This window comes from Nipponia nippon, unplaced genomic scaffold, assembly GCF_047370975.1.
Source record: "Nipponia nippon isolate SJK-2023a ecotype South Korea unplaced genomic scaffold, ASM4737097v1 scaffold_3, whole genome shotgun sequence".
NCBI lineage: Eukaryota > Metazoa > Chordata > Aves > Pelecaniformes > Threskiornithidae > Nipponia > Nipponia nippon.
In genome coordinates this window covers 95,012,628-95,033,557 of record NW_028262347.1, presented here as the reverse complement: position 1 = coordinate 95,033,557, position 20,930 = coordinate 95,012,628, and the positions used below count along the sequence as shown (strand labels likewise).

Here is a 20,930-nt window from a genome sequence, read left to right as displayed (position 1 = left end):
TATGGTTAATATCAAAGCATGGTGAAATAAAATTAGCTTAATTGCTCAACTGAGGAATCCAATACAATAAAATAACTAAGGGCTTATAAGCTTACAGGTGAATTCAAAACTGAGCTTACACAAAAATGGAAAATATGCAGAAGGATGAGCTAATTCTGTGTCAGGGCTGCAGCCATTTGCTAGGGGAGCTTGGTGATTCATTTCCTGTAATGAAATATATGCAGGACTCCATTTCCCTGCCTTGCTTTGTTCTGACCTAAAGAAAGATCTGAAATCACCTGAATTTAAAAAAAAAAAAAAGTCTTGGAAGTCTACATTCGTGACTACTCATTTATTTGCATTAGATGTTCCAGCCCATCTGTTCCATTGTGCTCTGTATGTTCACTAGAGACTTAAAAACATACTACTTAAATACATTAGGAAACCAATGATTACTTTAACCAAACAAAATGATTACTTTTTTCTTTACTGAATCCCTATCCAGAGATGTTTCTTACATCTTATGTTAAGTAAGGTGATTTACATTCATCGTATGCACTGCGTGCAGGCATTGATTTGAATCCCAATTAAGGCAGACATTTAAGGATATCTGTGTGGGTGTGTGCTAAAATAAAACAATATTTGTCTCAAAATTGAGATAAGAGGAGATGTTGGTGATTTTTCTTACATGTGGAAAAAAAGAGGAAACTCTTTAAGCTCAGAGCATGCCTTTTCTTACAGGACTAACGTAGCTCTTGGAAGAGGCTTTATTTACATGTTTATATGAGGAAAGTTGTAAAGTTACCATTTTGGTGACTGTGATGACTAGGAAGCACCACTTAGTGCTCATACTGTACCCATCTATTTACATGAACGTATGGAACCGATCACACTCCTGCTAATTCATGTCTCCTACAATACATGCATCAAATTTCATCAGCTAAGGCAATAGCTTTCATTTATAATTAATTACCTGTTATGTAAGCCTTGACTACACTTACAGTTGGCTATGTTATCCTATGTATTCCTATTAAAAATGGAAGACGACTTAGTGAGGTTTCATGTAGATGACGTACTGCTGGGAGTGAAGAGTGTTAGAATGTATTAAGATGTTGGAGGTCTACAGACAAACTGTGACTTAATGAACTACCACCACAAAGTAATGACAAGCTCAGGGTTAGTTTGTTTGCTTCGTTTTTGTCCTACCTAGAAATGTAGTTTAGTTTAGATTTTGTTGTGTTCTTGATGTATTTATAGGCAAAGAAAGGAAACTATGCTTTCCTGTGGGATGTGACAGTGGTGGAATATGCAGCGCTGACGGATGATGAATGCTCTGTGACAGTCATTGGAAACAGCATCAGCAGCAAAGGATACGGGATAGCACTGCAGCATGGAAGCCCCTACAGAGATCTTTTCTCCCAGAGGTAAACTGAAACAAAGCTTATTTTATGAGATTTCTCTCTACAACCAGCAAGGCATCCCGTTTGTGGTTCACGTTAATTTTGGCAATTATTGAATAAAGGACAATGAATAAATGACATCAGAGAGGTTACGTGTTCAGGTTTCAACAAAGCTGCTACTTCTGCTCCATGTGTACCTGCTTAGGGAGGAGGGGACTGGAGGTGGTGTTGGCCTCACACATCCAGGCAGCACCGCCTCTGGCAGAAAAAAGGACTGATGTCCTCAGAGCTTTGTATGAGCTAGGGGAGAGATTGAAGAGAGATCTTTGATTTATGCTACATTTTGCAGGCTATGAAGTGATGTGTTGCTCCCTACATTAAGCAAGTAATAATGCCCTGGTTTGTCCTTTAGGATGGAGAAACAGGTCAAAACCTTGCAGCAGTACAGGAAAACAAGAATTGTTGAGTATTGCATGGGATTGCCAAGACTATGGGACTATAAGACTATGCCGTTTAGTGATCTCTGAGCTATCAGCTAGGAATATCTTTTTCATGTGAAAGTGTACACTTGAAATAAAGACATGCAGTTGTGCAGGCATGTGTGGCCTTAGCAGAAGGTGAGCGGGTGCTCTGCTCCAGGCAGGGAGCTGAAGCAAGATTTCCTCGTCTCACTCCTTCTTTACAAAAAGGGGTAAAACTCCAGCTGCATAGCCAGAGACAAAGCTGCCTCAAGAGAAAAGATTGTTAGTAAACAGCTAAAACAGTTATCAAACCAAATCCAAAATGAATCATTCATGGAGAGAAGGGACACTTCACAAGAGGCAAAACAATGATTAATTAGTAACTGTTAACACAGTAATTCAGGCATGAAGTAACAGCATTGAAGTAAAATCCTTTGAATAAACTATATTTGCTGAAGTGAATGAGTTGGTCGCTGCTTAAACAGATTTGTATTAAGTGGCGCACAAATAGTAGCATGTTTAGTCTCACATGATTTTGAAATTATTGTGGGAGAGCTGCAGTGGAGTGGGTTGAGCATTTCACTTGTCAGAACAGCTGTTGCAGCTGAATGTAGCCAGACCAGCCATGACTAACTGGAATATGGTGATTTCCCTTGGAACTGCTTCTTGCATTGCAGTGGAATTTTTGACAGTCTCTTCTTTTTCTAAAGTTACCCAGTGGAGTTTACCTGCTGCTGTGAGTAGAAAGAAATCCTGGTATAACGGAGTTTCAGATGAAGAATAGTACATGGTGGTAGTGGTGGGATGGAGTTTTGAATTGTGGGACAGTAGATTTAAGAGTTATGTGACACATGGAAAAGACTAACAAACTGTGAAAAAAGTATCACTGAAAGTAATACTTGTCTTTTGAAATTTCTGCAGGATCTTAGAGTTGCAAGAAAGCGGAGATTTGGATGTTCTTAAACAGAAATGGTGGCCACGGATGGGACGTTGTGACCTGAATAGCCATACCAATGCACAGACAGATGGGAAAGCACTCAAGCTTCACAGTTTTGCAGGCGTTTTCTGCATTTTAGCAATAGGCCTTCTTCTTGCATGTTTGGTGGCAGCATTGGAGTTGTGGTGGAACAGCAACCGTTGTCATCAAGAAACACCGAAAGAGGTCCATAACTTTTATTCTTATCACAATTAAAAGTAGAAAACACAAAAGAAAGAGAGAGCGAGTGGAAGTTGTGGGATTTTAGGTGCTCTCATACAATAAATTTGATTTATTTTGATTCGCCATACTAAGCTTTGCATATAACTTTTTGGGTGGTTGTTTCTAAACAAATAAAAAAACCAAAATGTGTCTTTTGTGCACATGGAAGGTGCCAAACTGATAGCCCTGGAGACTAAAGTCCTCTATTTATTTATAGAGCAGATACAGCATGGGCAGCAGCAGTGCAAACTTCCCCACATTGCCCCACCAATGTGCCTCAACCCTGACCTGGAGAGACCACCTTTAGGGGTAAGAGAGTAGTTCAGAAACATGCCCTTGGCCTCTCTGCTGTGAGTGACAGGGAGGCCAGTCATGGGCACCCAGTTGTGCCATCTGTGGTAATGTTTTTTCTGATCTGAGACCCCAACCATTGGCTGTGAGAACCGTGTCCATCCTGTGCAGGCTGTGCAGCTGCTAGCAGCTGGTAGCTCTTTTCCTTCATGGCTGACCTAGGCTGAGTTTGAAGAGGTACACAAGCAATTAAAAATAAACCAGCTAGTTATTAACTGAATAAGCCATATTGCTATGATACTGTTTCAATGCTTTCTTTCTTTTGAAATCAGTTTTATTTCTAAAAGTACGAGCCTCTGAGTAAACCGACCTTCGTATAACATATTTTACCTAGGAAAATGTATCTGAGAATTTCTTGGTTTTGAAGTTTTCGTGCACAGCAGTGAGTAATAGTTCGCAATGCTATGATAGAATAATCAGTCCATACTCAGATCTGTCTTGCATGAAGCCTGTATTTGTTCACATAGATTAAATGTTTAACAAACTAACCTCTTGTAATTTTGGAGACACTGAGGTATTTGTAGGTGCTTTCATCTTGGAACAGATGTTTGTTACAAGCAAATAATAGCAGCGAGCTGCACTACAGCTGGAAAATAGTACATAGCCCATCAATTCCAATCTATGTTTCTCAGGTTGCCAGGAGTACTACACTAATTGACGTACCTATCACCTGTAAGCAATTCTGGCAAACGGGATCTGAAGATATATGTTGCAGTCTGTAATGCTGTGAAATATTTATCACTAAGATTCCATTTTCTGAGTTCCTGCTTCTCCCGTTTGAATTCATCCATCAAGAGCTTGGTGATAAACATCTGTACCACATTTGTGGGACAAAGCTGCAAAGTCACCTGCCTGTGGCTCCACAACACACAGTAGTGAAAGGGAAATTTTGGTAAAAGGAAATGTCTCTGCTTTGCACAATGTAGTACTCCAAAAGCAAGCACAGGGAGAGCACAAGTAGGTACTCTTGCCTATTAAGAATCTTTCATATTAAGTGCATATTTAATTGCTCTTTGGTTAAATACTGCAACATTTTGCCCTGCTGCCTTGTAGACGTCACTCCTGCTTGTAACCCCAAAGGCCCCACCCCATGTTGCATTGCAAAAGCCTAAACCCTAGCAGCGGACCGTTCACTGACCACTGGGAAAGCCTGGCAGGGCAAGGGGCAGGGACATTGTCTGAAGTGTCCTCATGCTGCATGTGCACAAGCATTCGTCTTGCCGTACTCTGCAGTGTGTTCCCCTCTCTATGCTCAGGGACTCGCCTTTGTGCATCTTTGTAGAGTGAGATGAGAATATGCCCCAAAGGCAGTTTCATACAGATAAAGTGAAATAATTCACTCTCATTGCAAGGAGTTTTAAATACTCAGTTTCCATCTCTGGAAAAGGATCTGTCTTCCTGACTTTAAATATTTTCTTTTTGCCCATCCCCTTCAATTCTCTTTTTATATCTGTAAGGATTATTACAGTTCCCTGGCTACCCCATCCCATCTTTTCCCCACTTCTCATCCCTCTCCTCCTCCTCCTCTTTCCCGCCAGTGCGTTCTTGATTAGGATTGCTCCGTGCATCCTCTTTTGCAGTTTCCATGACAAACAATAGAATACTTTTAAGCTGCCATTTTCTAAAGTATACTGAAGTTACCTATATGGTAACGCTGCACTTGGGAAGATCACCTGTGTGTGGGGCTGGATCTGCCCTTCCAGCGCAGCCAGTCTGGGTTAAGGGAGGCAAATTAAACTCAGGCAGAGCACACACGAACAGGCTCAGAAAAGGTCAGTGATGGGGGTGCTGCGGAGAGAGGGAACAGAGTTAGTGGGATCTTGGGCAGAAGTAGGTGTTAAGGTTGAATGAGAAAGTGCATGTTCCAGAGGAGAGGGCACAGGGATGGGGGCTTGCAGGCCGAGCCGGCCAGGAGGAAAGCGTAAGAAGGGCACATGGGGTCGGCAGGATGGAACATGGTGTGGGGTCCCCAAAAAGGACAGTTGGGTGCAATGAAAGGCAGGTGGCTAGAAGCACCTCTGGATCAGATCGGAGTAGCCAGAGGGAAGGGTGACTGCCGCCCAGCGCCAGGGACAAGCAGGGTCCCCAGGGATCCTCTGCTGGGCCGTGACACAGCCGCGCTGCCGGTACAAGCTAAACTTGACTTTCACCGGGCCCCCTGCAGACGGGGCCGTGTAACGCCCCAGCCGCACCCCGCGCCCCCGGGGCGCACCCCCGCCGCCCAGCCCGGCGGCAGCGGCCGACGGCAGCGACCCCCCGGGCCCCCGCTCCCCGGGCCCTGCCGCGGGCGGGCTCGCGGGCCGCGCGCTGATTGGCCCGGGCGGGCGGGAGCCCTGTGGAGCAGAAGCGGGGACGTGACCGGCCCGCCCGGGGGGAATGGCCGCCCGGCCCGCCGCGTGGCGCGTCAGGGGCTGGGAGGGGGGGGCTCCGGTCACAGTGAACACAGCGTCCGCTCAGATAAATTATCAAATGAACGTAACAGATATTTCTTGGTAGATTAGCGGGCAGAGATATTTTGTTTATGTACTACTCGTGAGGAGGGACTGGAGCAGGATTGGTGATGGCTACTGTAATTAAGAAACCCAAGTTTCAGAAGAGATCGTGTAGATTGGTTGAAGATTTTCAACGTATTTAGGAGAACCAAGTTTCAAAACTTTGGAAAGGACAGTATCCAGGGATGAGGGGAGCGTTGAGTCCTGGGGACCCCTCTGCTGGTGTCGGGAACAGTGGCTGAGCATTGCTTAGGAGACCAAGAGTGAAAAGAGGTTTTGATTTCCAGAAGGAGTGTATTTGGGATACCTCATTTCTGTCACTGTGTATTATCCAGCATTTCTACAGTAATAGCCATAACAACAGAGCTATGGCATGCATAGCATATACAGAACATTAAAATCTGCTTCTTAGCTGCGTCTGATACTCCAGCCAAGTCGTTAGTTCAGTAACAGCTGCAAACTTAAGTCATGCTGCTGATTTTCTTCTGGTTTTGGGAAGGCTTTGGCAAAACATGAGTGTTGTGATTATCACCTAAAAATTGTGGGAACTGGATTGTTTCCCAGCCATTTTCTTCTGTGAAGTGCAGAGTTTGTGGCAGGTCATGGAAGGGGCTGATTTTCTTGCAGCCTACGATGAGGTGTTGCCTCATGCAGAAGTCACCTCATGAGGTGAAGGACAAGGAGGCAGTGTTTGGCTTCTGTGACCCTTGCCCTGTTAGGAGCTTTATACATCCATTGTAGAAAATCACAGTGGATTCAGGACTGAATGAGAAGTTGTCATAACTTGCGGAGCCCTTGTGTAACATTCTGTCTTTGGCTTGACCCACTTGGTAGGCTGTATCATGCCAACAATTGCCAACTCAAAAACCAGATGTTGGGAAGATGGATGCACGACTGCTCTGTCAGATTTATGACAGGGTTGGGCAGCCATGCAGCTTGCTGGTGAGGGAGAAAGGATTTTTTTAGAGACTACCGTTTTGTATGTCGAGGGTCTGTGAAGTCTGTGGCTGGAAGAATGTGCACAGCCTTCATTAGCATTGGGGAACTGTTCTCAGCTGACATTAAGGTGTTGATATTTGCCAGTTCGTTGTCTTTTCCTCTTCCACTTTGTATTCCTTTGGCTTTTGTGTAGGTTAGCCTGAGCCAATACATTGAGGCGTTCAAGGACTCAGACGTTTGTGTGGTATAAATCACAACTCTTAATTACAATGAATGTGAAAAATGTAGTGTTAACTACGTAACTGGGAGGAACAGGAAGCCTATCTTTTGAACCGTGACAGCATAACTTGAACTTTGACATGAATCTGATCTACGTTTGTAGAGACTTTATAGGAAGAGTTATGTCAGATGGAGACTACTTCCAATTGGAATATTTTTTACATTGTTCGCACATGAAGAAAATCTGTCCCACCCAATTAAAAAAATAGTATTCTTCTACCCATTGAGTCAGTTAATTAAGGTAAACGTGCAGGAAAGATGGACCTCCTTTACTTTCCCAAAAATACACTTGCCATTGGTTCACAATTCTATCATGCAAGGAATAGTGAAATTTCTTGCTCGAAGAGTGAAGGCTGGGTTGATTTTGGTTTTCAGGATGTTGATGCAAGATATTTTTATTCTGTTTGAAGCAGATTTGTAAAAATGTTTCTAATGAGTTCTGCTGGAAAAATCTTAATGTTATCCCTTTTAATTCTTCATTTAATCCTTATCAAATCAGATTAACGAAAGATTAACTCCAACATCAGGAAAAAGTGTATAGCTGCAACACCGTGCCGCATTCTTCTGTGAGGGCTCAAGTTTGTAATCTCTTAAAGTTGGAAAGATATCTGGTAATGTTTAAATGCCCTTATTATTTTCTAATTCAGGAAAAATTACATTTGGTCATCTTTTTCGAATCAGATTTTCTAGAATTCATAGTCATCCTCTCCTAATTATTGTTAATACCCAGCCATCCTATAACCACAGTGAAATTTAGCCAGCTCATACATCTATCTTTATGTGTCAAAATGTTGAATTTACACAGCTGCTACTCAGCCTGAAATACTGGTACCTAATCTTTTGACTTCGATAAGCTTCAGAAATTTGGAGAGTTGTAAAATAAAAAATGACAATATTTATTCTGGAATCTCTGTTCAGTCACTCTATGTCCCTTTTGAATAACTGAACAATCAGATAAAGTTATTGAAACCTGGTACCACAGAAATGTTGAGTTTTCAGTAATTATTTCTGGATTTCTATATCTTTTTGTATGAGTCCTATGCATTTATTTCATTATATCACTAAGCTATAATATAATTTAGATGATTTAACTGTCAAGGGCTTTGCCGTATCATCAGGTTGCTGGTATCTTTTATTCCATTTGACACACTGAAAGACAGTTTTCAAATCTTCATTGTCATTATGATCAGGTGTAGCTGCTTACTGCAATGGACTCCTCAGCATCCTCTGTGCTTTATCAGCTATGTCTTATTGTGATATACTGTTCCACTTGAAGATTATTACTTCTGAGATCTCTTCAGAACTATTAAGAAAGCACTTCTCGTTCATCCATACTATACTCCAAAACAATGTAAACTTAGAAACACGGATGAAATATCATATTATTCATGAAAGAAAGTTGAATTCCCGTATTTTTCACTGTGCACAAGATGTGTTCACTAAAAACAAATTAACAGACTGCCCCACATCAAAGAAAATTAGTCACTTACACAGGATGATTTTTTTGCTGGGAACTGATACTTGTTGCATCTTCCGTAAAAGGTGATACTGGTTCACTTATTGTTAATATAGCTCTTGAAAGACAATGTTAGAATGAGCTCAAGAAATTCTTGATTTGATTCTTTCTTAGGTCAGATAATATATATTATAAATCAGAAATGTATTTTCTCCAAACAACTGTGCTACTTCTAGCAATGTGAGTGTTTCAGAAACTGTACCCAGTGTGTTTGTGATTTTGTAGTGTGTGAAGATTTTGGCGTTTTACTGGTTAAGGAATAGCATAATTTTCCACCTCCTGAGTTGCTACTAGTCATTGCCTTATAACTTGTGTCAAATTTATAATTCATTAACAATCACAGTCTTCACAGCTTAGTTCATGATTTCTTAACTTTCTCGTGCTTCTGCAAAATCATTTTATTCAACAGACTCTTTCCACTTTTCTGTTCTCACTTTTTATTTTTAAATGATTAAAAGGGGGCAGCAATTCAAGTACTGTCCAGAGTGGGAACAGACTTGTGTACTAGTAACAGCATCTTATCATTCCTATTTTCCTGCTACTCCCAGCTTAATAATGTTTTAAATGTTATTGAATCTCAAAAGGTCTAGACTCTGCAATACTTCCTAGCTCTATAGAATAGTGGGAGGTAGCAAAATTACTGTAAAAGTTATCACAAGTATCTTGGCAGTATGCAGGATGAAAGAAAGAAAACCTGTATCTCTGGCCAGGGCACCCTTATATGATCTGCCTTAAGTTCCCCTGTTTCCATGTTTGATGATATGCAAATTCCAGCCTACCTCAAAAATCCGTATTTCCAGCTTTAGCAGTCATGAAAGTTACCCACTAGGACTCTTCTCTGGCATTAGAAGACTATGAAACCCAGTGTACCTTAGAAATGGAAATATGAGCTGGCAGATACGAGTCCAATGGATCAGAATTTGTCTCTGCTAAGAATTGTGGTTTCCACCATATTCATCTCACTTCAGTTCTCCAACGGGATACTATTTCATGGCAATCGAGGCTTCTGTACCTTCAGCATGGTGTCAGCAGTGTTGTTTTTGATTATTAAAGAGTCTTATGCTTTCACCATTATTTTCACTTTCCTTGTCTTTTTCTTTGTCACTTCATTTACCTTGTCTTCTTTGTGGTGTTATCTTTTTATCTGACAATTTGATTTCCCCTGGGATGGTTCCTTTTGAGAGTGAAAGGAAACATGAGATCATCAAACTGATATTTTATTTCCCCTTCATTGCATGTCCTCTATATTTTATCTTGTTTTTATTTTAAATTATTTTTTTCTGTATTTTTATGACATGTCTGAAATCTTTGTACATTTGTTGCTCAGTTGCATATAAATGATCATTTGTTTGTACCACTGTATTGTATTCTACTTTTCTAAGAATAAATAAAGTTTTTTGGGGAAAATAAATAATGCAAACACTGGCAAAATAATGCATTTTAATGCCATCTAGAAATTCAGTGTCAAACTAGCTTTGAATATAATAAGCTGAGAAACTTCATTTAACTAGCATTTTTAAATCAGCAACGCAGTGTTAGGATCAGTCATTCCAGAATGCAAAGTTTAATGTTGTTTGATGATGAAGTATAAGCTGGAAGAATCAGTTAAAGAAAGAAAAAAAGAAGAGGAGGTTATAATACATAAATTGCCTTGTACAGAAACTGATAATAGCTGGAAGGGCATCTTAATGAACTCAGTGTTGGCTTTTTACATGAGTGAAGAAACAAGATTTTCTCCTTAGAGGTCCCTAGCAGTGAAGCAGATATTCTGTAATATCTGGTCACAGACAGTGTGCTCATCGAGAATCCAATGAAATCAGTCAACTCTTGCTATTGATCACCATAGATTTAGGTCAAGGCTGTAATGGATTTAAAAGTGACATGTTATCCCATGATTAATGACACTGGGCCCAGGCTTCTGCTACCCAAAGCAGTATTGAAGCATTCAAGTTTGGTTCCAGCATATTTCCCTAGCGGCAAGGAAGGGATTTTTGTGTTTGGTTTAATTTTTCTCTCAGTCATGTAAGAAAACCCTGCTAATGGGATTCTTAGGGATATAACCTGGACTTACTCTGCATGAACATTGGGGGGGGGGGGGGGAGACGGGAGACAATTGAACAGAAATAAGCTTAAAAAATGAATGTTGCCGTGCAGGGAAGTCAGAAAGAAGCAACCTGATTAAAGTTCCAGTTTGGTGATGAATTTAAGTACTTGGCTTAAGTTGCATTACATCACCTATCCCAGAGAACTTCTGTGGCTACTCATGTGCTTGGCATGAGCTTATGTATTTTATTGAATTGGAGTCTTAATGTGTCAGATTCTTTTAGATTCTTCACACAATGTTTACAGAGCTAAAGTTTGTATATTTTATCTCAGCCTACACTGCTATTTTAAAGTTGACTTTTTGAGGGGGTGTTGAATGTTCAGTATTAACAAAATCGTTAAAAGTTTAAAATAAAAATCATAAAATGTGACTGTTTTCTCAATACTTTTTTTACATTTTTGTGGTTTATAAAGTGCCGTAGGCCTTAATCCAACTGAGCATTTAAACATGTATGTAAAATTAAATAAGAGTTCGATACTGATTTCACCCTGATCACCAAAATGTTTCCATTCGTTTTAGCGGTGTAGGATCAAACTGAGTTGCTTTGAAACCAACATGTATAGAGCATAAACTGGAAGTTACATGTGCATTGAAGTGATTTGCTGAAGGTTGAACTTACCGTACAATACTATTAACAAGCAATTTATAAATCTATTTATCCATTGAATTTAAATCATTTTATAATACCTGAAATAACCTGTGCTCAACATTAGCAAAATATTAAAGATCAAATATACTAGTATTGTGGAAAAATATATGTTTTATTTTGCTTTTTAAACTTGATGGTTTGGTTATGATTTTCCATAAGTTCAGAACCACTTTTATAAGCACATATATAGAAAAGACCTAGTCGGATTTATTCAACGTAACAGGTACTATTTCCACAGAAGTACTCAGTATCCAAGAGTTCTCTTTTGGGAAACTGGTGGCCAGATTTTTATTATGCTGAGCTATTTTAATGATTTGGCTGGCCATGTCTTTTCTCATGTCAAAATAGGAGCTTGGGCAGTTTCCAAAATACAGCCCTGAACAGGGGTACAGAAACCTTTTCAAAATTCAGTTTTTAATTAAAACATTTGTGGCTAATAGTCAGGAGTAAGAGTTTCCTAAGGTTTTCACATAGCTGGAGTGGAGAGGAGAGGCTTTGCAAGGCAGCTATTGCTGGGCATCAAACAGGTTGTAAAAGCAACTCCTTGTGTCTCCTGTGCCAACTCTCTCTTGTACTCCTGGCATAATAGGAAAAAATGGGAACTTTTGAGATTTGGATTTGACTAGGCTAGAATGGTGAAGGAGGATGATGATAGAGCAATCTGTTATGCCTGATGCTCCAGTAGAGTAAATCAGACTGTTAAAGGGCAGCATTGCTTTGCTTTGGGCTCAGTAGAGTGAAAAATTACATCTCTTATGGACTAGGTAATAATTTAGGATTTAAAAGCTGTGTAAAGCAATGTAAAGAATCCATTAATTTTTAGTGAGTTTTGGAACAGAAGCTTTGTGAATTTAATCTTTACTTTGTAAAAGAGTAATCTGTCACCTCACAGGGTCATTTTAGATGTAGTTGAATTCTGAAAACACCACCCTCTTCAGGGCCATCCTCTTTGTTTGCAGTGGCTAGAATTTGCTATTTCAAACCAGGAGTATAAGAAGTAATAAGTATATATTTGCTAAAAAGAGTGAAATATTAATTACATTATTAGCCTCACTATCTTGATCCTTTTTTTTCTCCCCGCGTCTTCCTTTCCCTTTCTATCTGGAGATGGCCACTGATGTGAGGTTGGGCCTCAGAAGCATGGTGAGAATTTATAATAAACATACAGATAATTGGTTTGTTGTTGAAAATGCCTGCACAGATGAATCCTTGCTAGTTTTCTTGTCATCTTTACCTCTCCCTGGAACTCCCCTTGAACCTAACCTTCATCTTGTTGGAAATGCCTGTAACTACAGTATATGCAGTGTGTGCACAGTAAAGGTTTCTCCATGTGCAAGTTCTCCTTTCTCCTGAAAGAGTTCCTTTGCAGAGACATTGGCATGCTCATCAACCAGCACTCATTCAGTACTGCATTTTGCTGCTTGTGTTGAAAAATGTTTCTTTGCATTCTCTTACTATCCTGTTTATCTTTAACCTCATGAAAACTGGTGGAAACACCTGTCTAATATGAACCAGTCATTCATTTTCTTTGTAGTTGAGTTACCAGCTTCTAATGCCCGTGAACCAAGGTTGGTAAGGATTTTAAAGATTCAGTACCTCAGCATGAGGCTGAACGTCCCCTTTCTTATTGAATAACAAATGAGGGTGCTATCACAGCCTCTTAACCTTGCAGGTTAGAGTCTGCTGTTGGTTGTGAGCACGAGCCAGTGTTTCTCTGTGATTGCACTTAGTTCATGGATTGTGATGAATGTGGGAGCAGACCACTGCAAGAGACTGTGGGGCTACCTGCTGCCACCTAATGTGTGATGTTTGTCCCATTGGTACCGTGTCCTGCATATTTATTCACACAGTACCATAGCATCCAGATGCTGTTGAAAAGAAAAAATAAAACAAAGATGGATGTTTAGCTGGTTTAAATTGGTGTGCATCATCAGCTTCAGTGGCCTGGTGGGGAGCTTATTGTCTGGTGCATTTCTGGACAAGGCTCACAGGCATGGACTATGGGACAGTCACAGCCATCTTCAGAATTAGATCCCTGGCTAGATGTGATTTCAGGTTAGATAAATCCAACCTGGGTAAGGGGGTCAACATGAGAGTGGGAAGAATAGGGGCTGCTTCATGAAGCTCCTTGCTACTTGTAGCAACTCCATAGCAAGTCACTGTTACTTAATTGGTCTCTAGGTTTTTGGTAAATAGTTTCTTTCACAATTATAGGTATTTTCTGGCTGTGGGTAGGTGGGAATAAACTTTGGCAATGTATTTGAAACAATTTTCTATCACATTAACATCATCTTTGCAGTATTCTGTTATTTCTCACTTTTTTCAGGTTTACTTAGAAGGGAAAAGAATATTACTGTCTCTTCATAAAGGAATTTCTGCTCTCTGGTGAAGGAGAGCACCTCCTAGTGAATAAGGTGGCCTCTTGTACATAATTTTTTATGAAGTTTTGTTTCTTTGAAGATGATTACACATTGAATGAAATTAATATATTGCAAAGCTCTTTCATTTCTTTTATCCTTTCAATTAGATAACAGTCTACTGGACCTCAACTGGTGTCAGTCTCAATGCATTCTTCTAACAGCTGTTTTATGGATGATAGCTTGGTTAATTGCTAATTTAAATACATGGTATAGTTTCTACTTATAAGAGGAGAAGCTTGGTTGCAGAGTTGGGCCTATTTATAAAAGTAGTTTTTCAAGTAGACTCTTGAGGTGCATCTGTACTTATTTCTAATAAGATACGGTCAAACTGGCATCTAGCAGAGTACACTCAGAAACCACTCAGGAAATTTTATGTAACATTAAGTGCTATTTGACTAGGTCAGTTGCCTGTGTTAAATTAATGACAGCAAACATACATCATTGCTGCATCTGTTTACACGTCTGTCTGCATTTCACTGCATTGTCGACTGCGGAATCTCTAGAATAATGAGTGTGGCAAACTGAGTCGTATTCAAAAGGGGTTAGTTGTATTAATATAACACCATACTGTGTTGTCATTGTTTTGCAGTACATCTGTTACATATATCAGTGCTGCTTTTTCTTCTTGAGCAAGCCAATTATGTCTAGTTTTGCCACTCTTGTCAGAGCCTCCTGGAATAAATTAAAATTACAGCTTTACGTATGCAGTAGCTGCAACTGAAAGTAATGATTATGACCCTGGGTGAATACAGAATTTCAAAATACTCTTAAACAAATGTACATATGCAGAGCTGCTGCTTCTTCATTTCTCCTTAACAAGCTAAATATTTTGAGCCCATGATGTCTGAAACTCCACGGACAGAAGCTGGTAGCTGGGTGGAGCTGTGGGTTTTGACGCTGAGCTAAGAAGAGAATAGCCTGTGGGTACCTGAGTATGGGAACCTTGCTGTTTCAGTTTCATTTCTCTGCTTTGTTTTTCCGTTATGCAGTATGTCTGTCTGTGCATGGAAGTGCCTCAGAGACTTCCTTTCTGCCTAGCTGGGGCATGCATGCCTTCCATCATCTGTGTCTCATGACTGCTGATACTTGTATTTTTTAATGTATGTTTATGGGTTAAGAGGTGTTTATATGGATGGTAGAGGGACTGGCATGTGACCTGGTCAAGGTCAGAAGAGGAAATATCTGTCTGAGGCTGGGGCTTGACTCAAATTTTGAACCTCAGTCCTAATCACAAAATTGCCTTATTTTTTTAAATAGTTCTTCATAGAATGAAAATGTAATACTAACATTTATGTCTTGGTTTCATTCTCTCACCAAAAGATAATCCTTCATATTGTCACCCAAGACAGAAACAAACAAAAAAGCAAAACAGAAATGTGCCATGATTGATGATTAAGACTGTATTACTTTAAAAGATCTCAAGCATTATTTTCTGCATATCTCCTGAGGCTTATTAAGAACTGCATTAACAGGCTTTTAATACTTGGCACAGTTATCAGCATCTGACCGGGAGGTATCAACGCATTTATGATAGTCCCTCGGTATATGTGCCTGTCTGCCCATATTGGCTATGTTTCTGAATTTTTAGTGCTTGATATTTAGGGTCAGGATCATCAGTCTTTTTCTTTTGCTCTAGTCTAGTGTGGTTTTATTTGCATGTGTGGGATGCAGATGCGACTTATCACAGTTTTGGCATAGTTTTAGCATCAAATTTCTGCAAATATTCGGCCTTCCTCTTCGGGCATTTGTCTCCCTTTTTGGCCTTACTGAAACTGCTTCCTCAGCTTGCAACGTTTTTATCTCTTCAAATGGCTTCTCTTGAACTTTGTGATAAGATCAGAGAAATCATGAGTAAGAAAAAGAGGTCACATTAGTGTCTTCAATAAAAATATTTTTCTCAAAAATCTTCCCTTTGGAAAATCCCAACCATTTCAAGCCTGGCAGCTGAACAATATTACCTTTGAATTAATTGTGTTTAGAGTGATGTAGGCAATTTCTTGAAAACGTCAGCCAGTAGCTCCTTTCCAACACTCGGTGAGATATTTCTGAAATTTGATAATGCTAACTGACTCCAAACCTCCCAAGTAGTTTCATATTCTTTCAGTCTGACTGCCCACCACGCTTTTATTAGAGCCCGCTGTCAAAAGTCACAGAAAATAAGCTGGAAAAAAATATTGGTTACTCTGTAAATCACGCTGTCTGCATTTGTCTTGCCATAATTTCTCTCCGCATGATAAGGCCAAACTTAGTTAGTCTTGAAAGGGAGTCGTAGTTTCTTGCAGGTGCGGTAGTCATTCCCAGGTAATTCTGGTGAGCATCCTTCAAATCCACGCCAACGATTGCCACGGTGTGCTCCTGCAGTCAGTCATAGGCCATTGAACCTGTCACTCATGATTGGGACATGCCCTTCATTCACCCTTCCAGAACTCAAACTCTTTGGGGAAGAATGACATTTAAATTGGTATTTATGAATAAGCTAATTTCCTGACCAGAAGCAATGTTTGGTTTAGCTGTTTTCCTTAACCTTGAGGAGGATAAGCCTGTGTTTATAATTCATTTTCCTTACACGTGATATTTTTTCTTCCCTTCACTGATAAATTTCTTCAACTGATCTATTTGGAGTACAACATTAATATTGAAAATAGAATTATGAAGGTAGCAAAGGAAAAATATTTGATCTCCTTCTGGCAACACAAGCATATACATTTATCCAAAGTAGCTATATATGAAAAGTGAAGTTGAATTGGCATGAAACATCTGAGATGTGACATATTTATAATATTAACTTTTTCATATTAAGTAGAAGAAACCTTTGGTAACATGTCTGTCACAGACAATGAAGTATTAAGTTTGGAGCTCATTCGTTCAGCTCTTGAAGAGACCTAACGGGATCTAACTCGAGCTGAAGCCAGAAACCTTTGTGAAGAGAAGCAGTAGGGCTTCCCCCGCGGGGCTGTCCTTTGGGTAAGGGAAGTCTCTGTGCTAAAAAACCGGCACACCGGCCTCCACTATGGCTCCTATTTTTTTCCATCCAGCTGCCAGGTCAGGTGCCTCTGCCATTCCCTAGCTCCAAGCCTCAATTTATTAATTTATAGTAATTCATTAATTTTAATTCATTGATTTTGTCATAGAGAAATACAAATATAGAGGACAGTTGCATCATCAGAAAGCTTGAAAATCTTTTGCAATACTACATTACCAATTCACAATTAAGGTGACAAAGCCTCAGGAAAGGGAAAAAAGTGCAATCTAACTAGGTGCTTAAAAATTATAACAAAAGGCTCATATTTAATGAGAATTATAGAACTAAAAATTAATGAGAACACTGAGCTGACAAGGGAGCAAAACATCATAACATTTAAGATTTGTTTTTCTGGCTTTATTACCATTTAACCTTTTTTCCATTTACCTTGTGAATTTCAGTAACATATGCTTTGTTACTGAATTTTCCAGGAGAACAGTAAAGGAAAAGAAAGACGAGGTTTACAGGATTTACAAATTCTGAAAGCTTGGCTTCTCAAATAAAGCTATCCCAAAACCTTCAGTTCTGGAAATCTTGGGATTCAAGGCAGTCTTCTAGTATGTAACGACAAACTAGTCTTTTCAAGGGTTTCTAAATTTTGTCTTAGGTTTTTTTTTAAAGCATTTGAAAAATCATTCATTCAGCACTAAGATAGTTTCATACAAAGCTTGACATTTAGTTATTTAGCTGCTCTTCATCTAATAAGACAAAGAAAAAGGGAAGAACCTTTACAAATATGTTTTTATTATTCCTTAGAGACACAGTTGTTTTCCTTAACCTTTACAAACATTTTATTTTAACAACAAAAAGAAGGAATAATGTGAACTTCTAGGCTCATGGAAGCCTTTATAGAGTTTTCTCTGATCTTAATAAGGCCAGAGAGTTGTCCTTAATGCTGAAAAGTTAGAAGTAGGCAAATGAAATCCCCACCCCTACCTCTTAAAAAAATCCCAAGCATTTACTTCTCTACTTAGTTCATAAAGTATTCTGTAGTAGATAAAAGGTGATGTCTGTGTGCAGGAATTATGTTTTTCTTGATAATGAAAACTTCAGCAGAGTGAAACCTAAGTTTATATTGTGAAACATAAGCAACGGTAAATCCACCATTTTTTGAGGAATGCTGTCCCAGGGCTGGACTATGCGTAGTAGAAGAAAAGAAGGCGTTCCTGTTAGGCCAGCAGAGGGAAACATTCCAAACGATGTGGTCCTTAATAACCCCTCTGGTCTGGACCAAGAGATGTCCTTTAAGAGCATCCCATCTGTGGCTCTTCATGTTTCCAGAGCTAAGCTAAATATATAACGAAGATTAATTCATCCTTTGAATTTTATGACCTTTTGTGCACAGATGCTCCAAATGAAGAGCACACTTCTTTCACAAATGTATTTTTCCTCTGCAAACAGTTACTGACTTCATGTTGCAAATATTGAAACTCTACCTTTCCCTCTGGCTTGGCTTGTTATCCCAGTCACATTATATTTGTTCCTGCAGCAAAGCAGGATGGAATGCACTGAGGATGTGCTTGCAATCAAGAAATACAAATAAAATGTTGATGTATATTTTCACTTGAAATCATCTGAAGAAAGCAGTAGTATTTGGCAAAAGCTCAGAAAAATGCAAATGAATCCTGAACATTTCTCCAAAGTCTTATTTAGGAAAATTTGTTCTAGTATTTGCTCAGTTCTAACCTGAGTGCTCTACTTTTTTCTTATTTTGTAGTAGGGGCTTAGCAAGAATATGAGTCCCAGGTAACGACAGTGCCAACCTAGGCGTCTAAATCAAAGCTAACAGCATTTTTGAGAAAAGAAATAGTATAGGGTCCCTAAAGAAGCGTTATATAACGGGCTTCTGGGAGGTGGCTTCCTTAGACATGGATATTGTCATATGTGGTTGTAGCTGAAGTTTGTGGATAAGCAGAACTTGGCAGCAAGCTTTTGTTGGCAGACAGCTGAGGAAAACACAGCAGTATGCAGCCAGGCGGCTTTGCAAAAGGAAGCCGCCCATGGAGGTCAAGCTCTTACTCCCAACAGAGGATAATCTATGAACACTTCTCACACTTGCCCCCAGTCCACAATTTTACTTCAAGAAATAGAAATAAACAAAATTATTAATTAATTCCGTGTAATCCTCTGGCCATTATACCACACATCCTTAATTTACCTTGCTACAGAGTTTATGAAAGAGCCTCTGTGTTATCGTCAGCTTGATGTATTGTCTAACTTACTGAATGAAGAGCCTGACAGGTCAGGTACGGCTGTTGGCAAGAAGGACTTAAAGTAGCTGCAGTGGTTGTCTGATCAAGTATTGTGTGGTCCCTGTCTGCCACAAAAGTTTATTTTGTATTTATTGTCCATTGATTTTCTCTAACTCAAAATTATCTGATTAGAGGATTTGGCTGAAAAAGGATTATTTTTAAAAAATAGTTTGTTTCTCTGGTGAGGAAGATGATATCCCTACAGTTCCTGGGAGCTTCATTGAGAGTTTGGTGGATTTGTGACGTAAATGAAATAGGAATTAATTTTCCACTGATTAGCAAAGGAGGTGCAACGTGCAGCTCAGCCCTGTAATTGTTGAACAATTGTACTCCAGCTGAAATCAATAGGGATTTAGCCTAAGCTAAAGACACAGGTTTGGGTTCATTATCATGTAACACTAATTCATTTCAAAATCCTTGCAGAGATCAGCAAATCCAATGGTTCTTGAGTAATAGAGAAGTGTTGTTAAATCACAAGGTTAGACTCAAATCTGTCATTGACATTGACTGGAATCAAGAGCTGTGGAATTAACTTGATTGTCAATTTACAGGTGAAAGCAAAGTTGTATAGCAGTGGATACTACTGGAATAATGTTGTAATTCTCTGTGCTCCACCTAAACACCAGTGGCAAAAGATCATGAGGAGTGGGCGGCAGTGGCACCTTATACTTCTCTGTTCCCAGAGCCGTTTTTTTTTGCATGAATCAGAGCAACTGTAGGACTGCGTTGTTTGGTTTAACGAACATCTAAGCACACATTGATCTGTGGGCAGTCGGGGATTACTGGAACACAAAAATTGCAGGTAGTCCTGTTTCCTAGGCTGGGATTCTGCTGGCTGCCCAGTGTAATTACAGGTTTCTGTCAGACCAGGGATTTTCTTTAGTTCTGGGATTGCTGGGCTTTTATAGATGCTTTGCTGCTAGTCTGCTGTATGTTACACTTGCACCAAATAACTACAACTGCAGATCATAGCTGTGCTTTATGAAATATAGAGAAATGATATAATATAATACCTTTTTATTGGCAGTACAATGCTAGCTATTAAAATTCAGTCATACAGCATCCCAGGTGGTTGACTTTACCCTGCCAGTTTTGTTGCTTTCCAATTTGAGCATCCTGAATGGTGCGCTGAGGTGATAAACAGCCCATTGTAGGTCTTTGCTGCTTCAGGTTTTAAAGACAATTTCTTTGGCTGTATTTCCTCATGGAAGCTAAAATACATTGAACAAGTAGTACTGAAAGTCCCTTGAGGAAACCACCCTGAGACCCTTAGCCAACGCATTCTCAGAAGATGGTTATGCATTTTCTGAAGACCAGTGTTGCTTTCCCAAGCTCTGACCATGGACATAAAATTTTACCAGATGATGTGTCAAGATGACAAACAGTTTGTAGTTGGTCACACAACTGTTCAAAACACAAATGAGCGGTCCCCTCCCAGGCCGCACAGAGCAGGTCTCTCTGAGTGCTATTCTAGTAGGTCAATAGTCTGTGCCACAGAGGCAACCCAGGGCTTCCTGCTGGGAAGGGAAGACTTCTTCACCACCGCAGTCCCTGGCTGGTAGATTTTTGCACGTGAAGCAAGTACCCTGAAGTCAGCTAGGCTGTGCGCAGTGTTTTGCTGACACGTTCCTTAGAAAATTCACCGCAGCTAGATGAGACAATGACGAGCTGCTGACTGGAATTTGGAGTCCCAACTTGCTTGTTTGCCTGCCATATGCTTTTTTTCTGGGCTTGTGCAAGTTGAGCTAAGGGCTTGCGCAAGTTGAGCTAAGGGCTTGCGGGATCTGCTGGTCCCTGGTGCCAGCTCTTGTTAGCTGAACCAGAGCCATCAGTTTACCTCCAAGGAGGATGATATTGACATCAGAGGC

The 20,930-nt window shown here is 39.9% G+C and overlaps 1 protein-coding gene across 5 annotated transcripts in view; it reads left to right on the top strand.

Annotated features, from left to right (window-relative positions):
- The window catches only part of GRID1 (glutamate ionotropic receptor delta type subunit 1), a 542,571-nt gene that overhangs the window by 520,736 nt on the left and 905 nt on the right, over window positions 1–20,930 (top strand). For 3 of the 5 annotated variants that reach the window (XM_009465956.2, XM_087766069.1, XM_087766068.1), the window contains 2 exons: window positions 1,237–1,403; window positions 2,762–3,002. In XM_009465956.2, coding sequence (XP_009464231.1) covers window positions 1,237–1,403; window positions 2,762–3,002 — 408 coding nt within the window. Of the gene's footprint in view, window positions 1–1,236; window positions 1,404–2,761; window positions 3,003–3,255; window positions 5,551–12,475; window positions 12,512–20,930 lie in introns of those variants that run through there. The other 2 variants (XM_087766071.1, XM_087766070.1) reach the window with 2 other exon arrangements.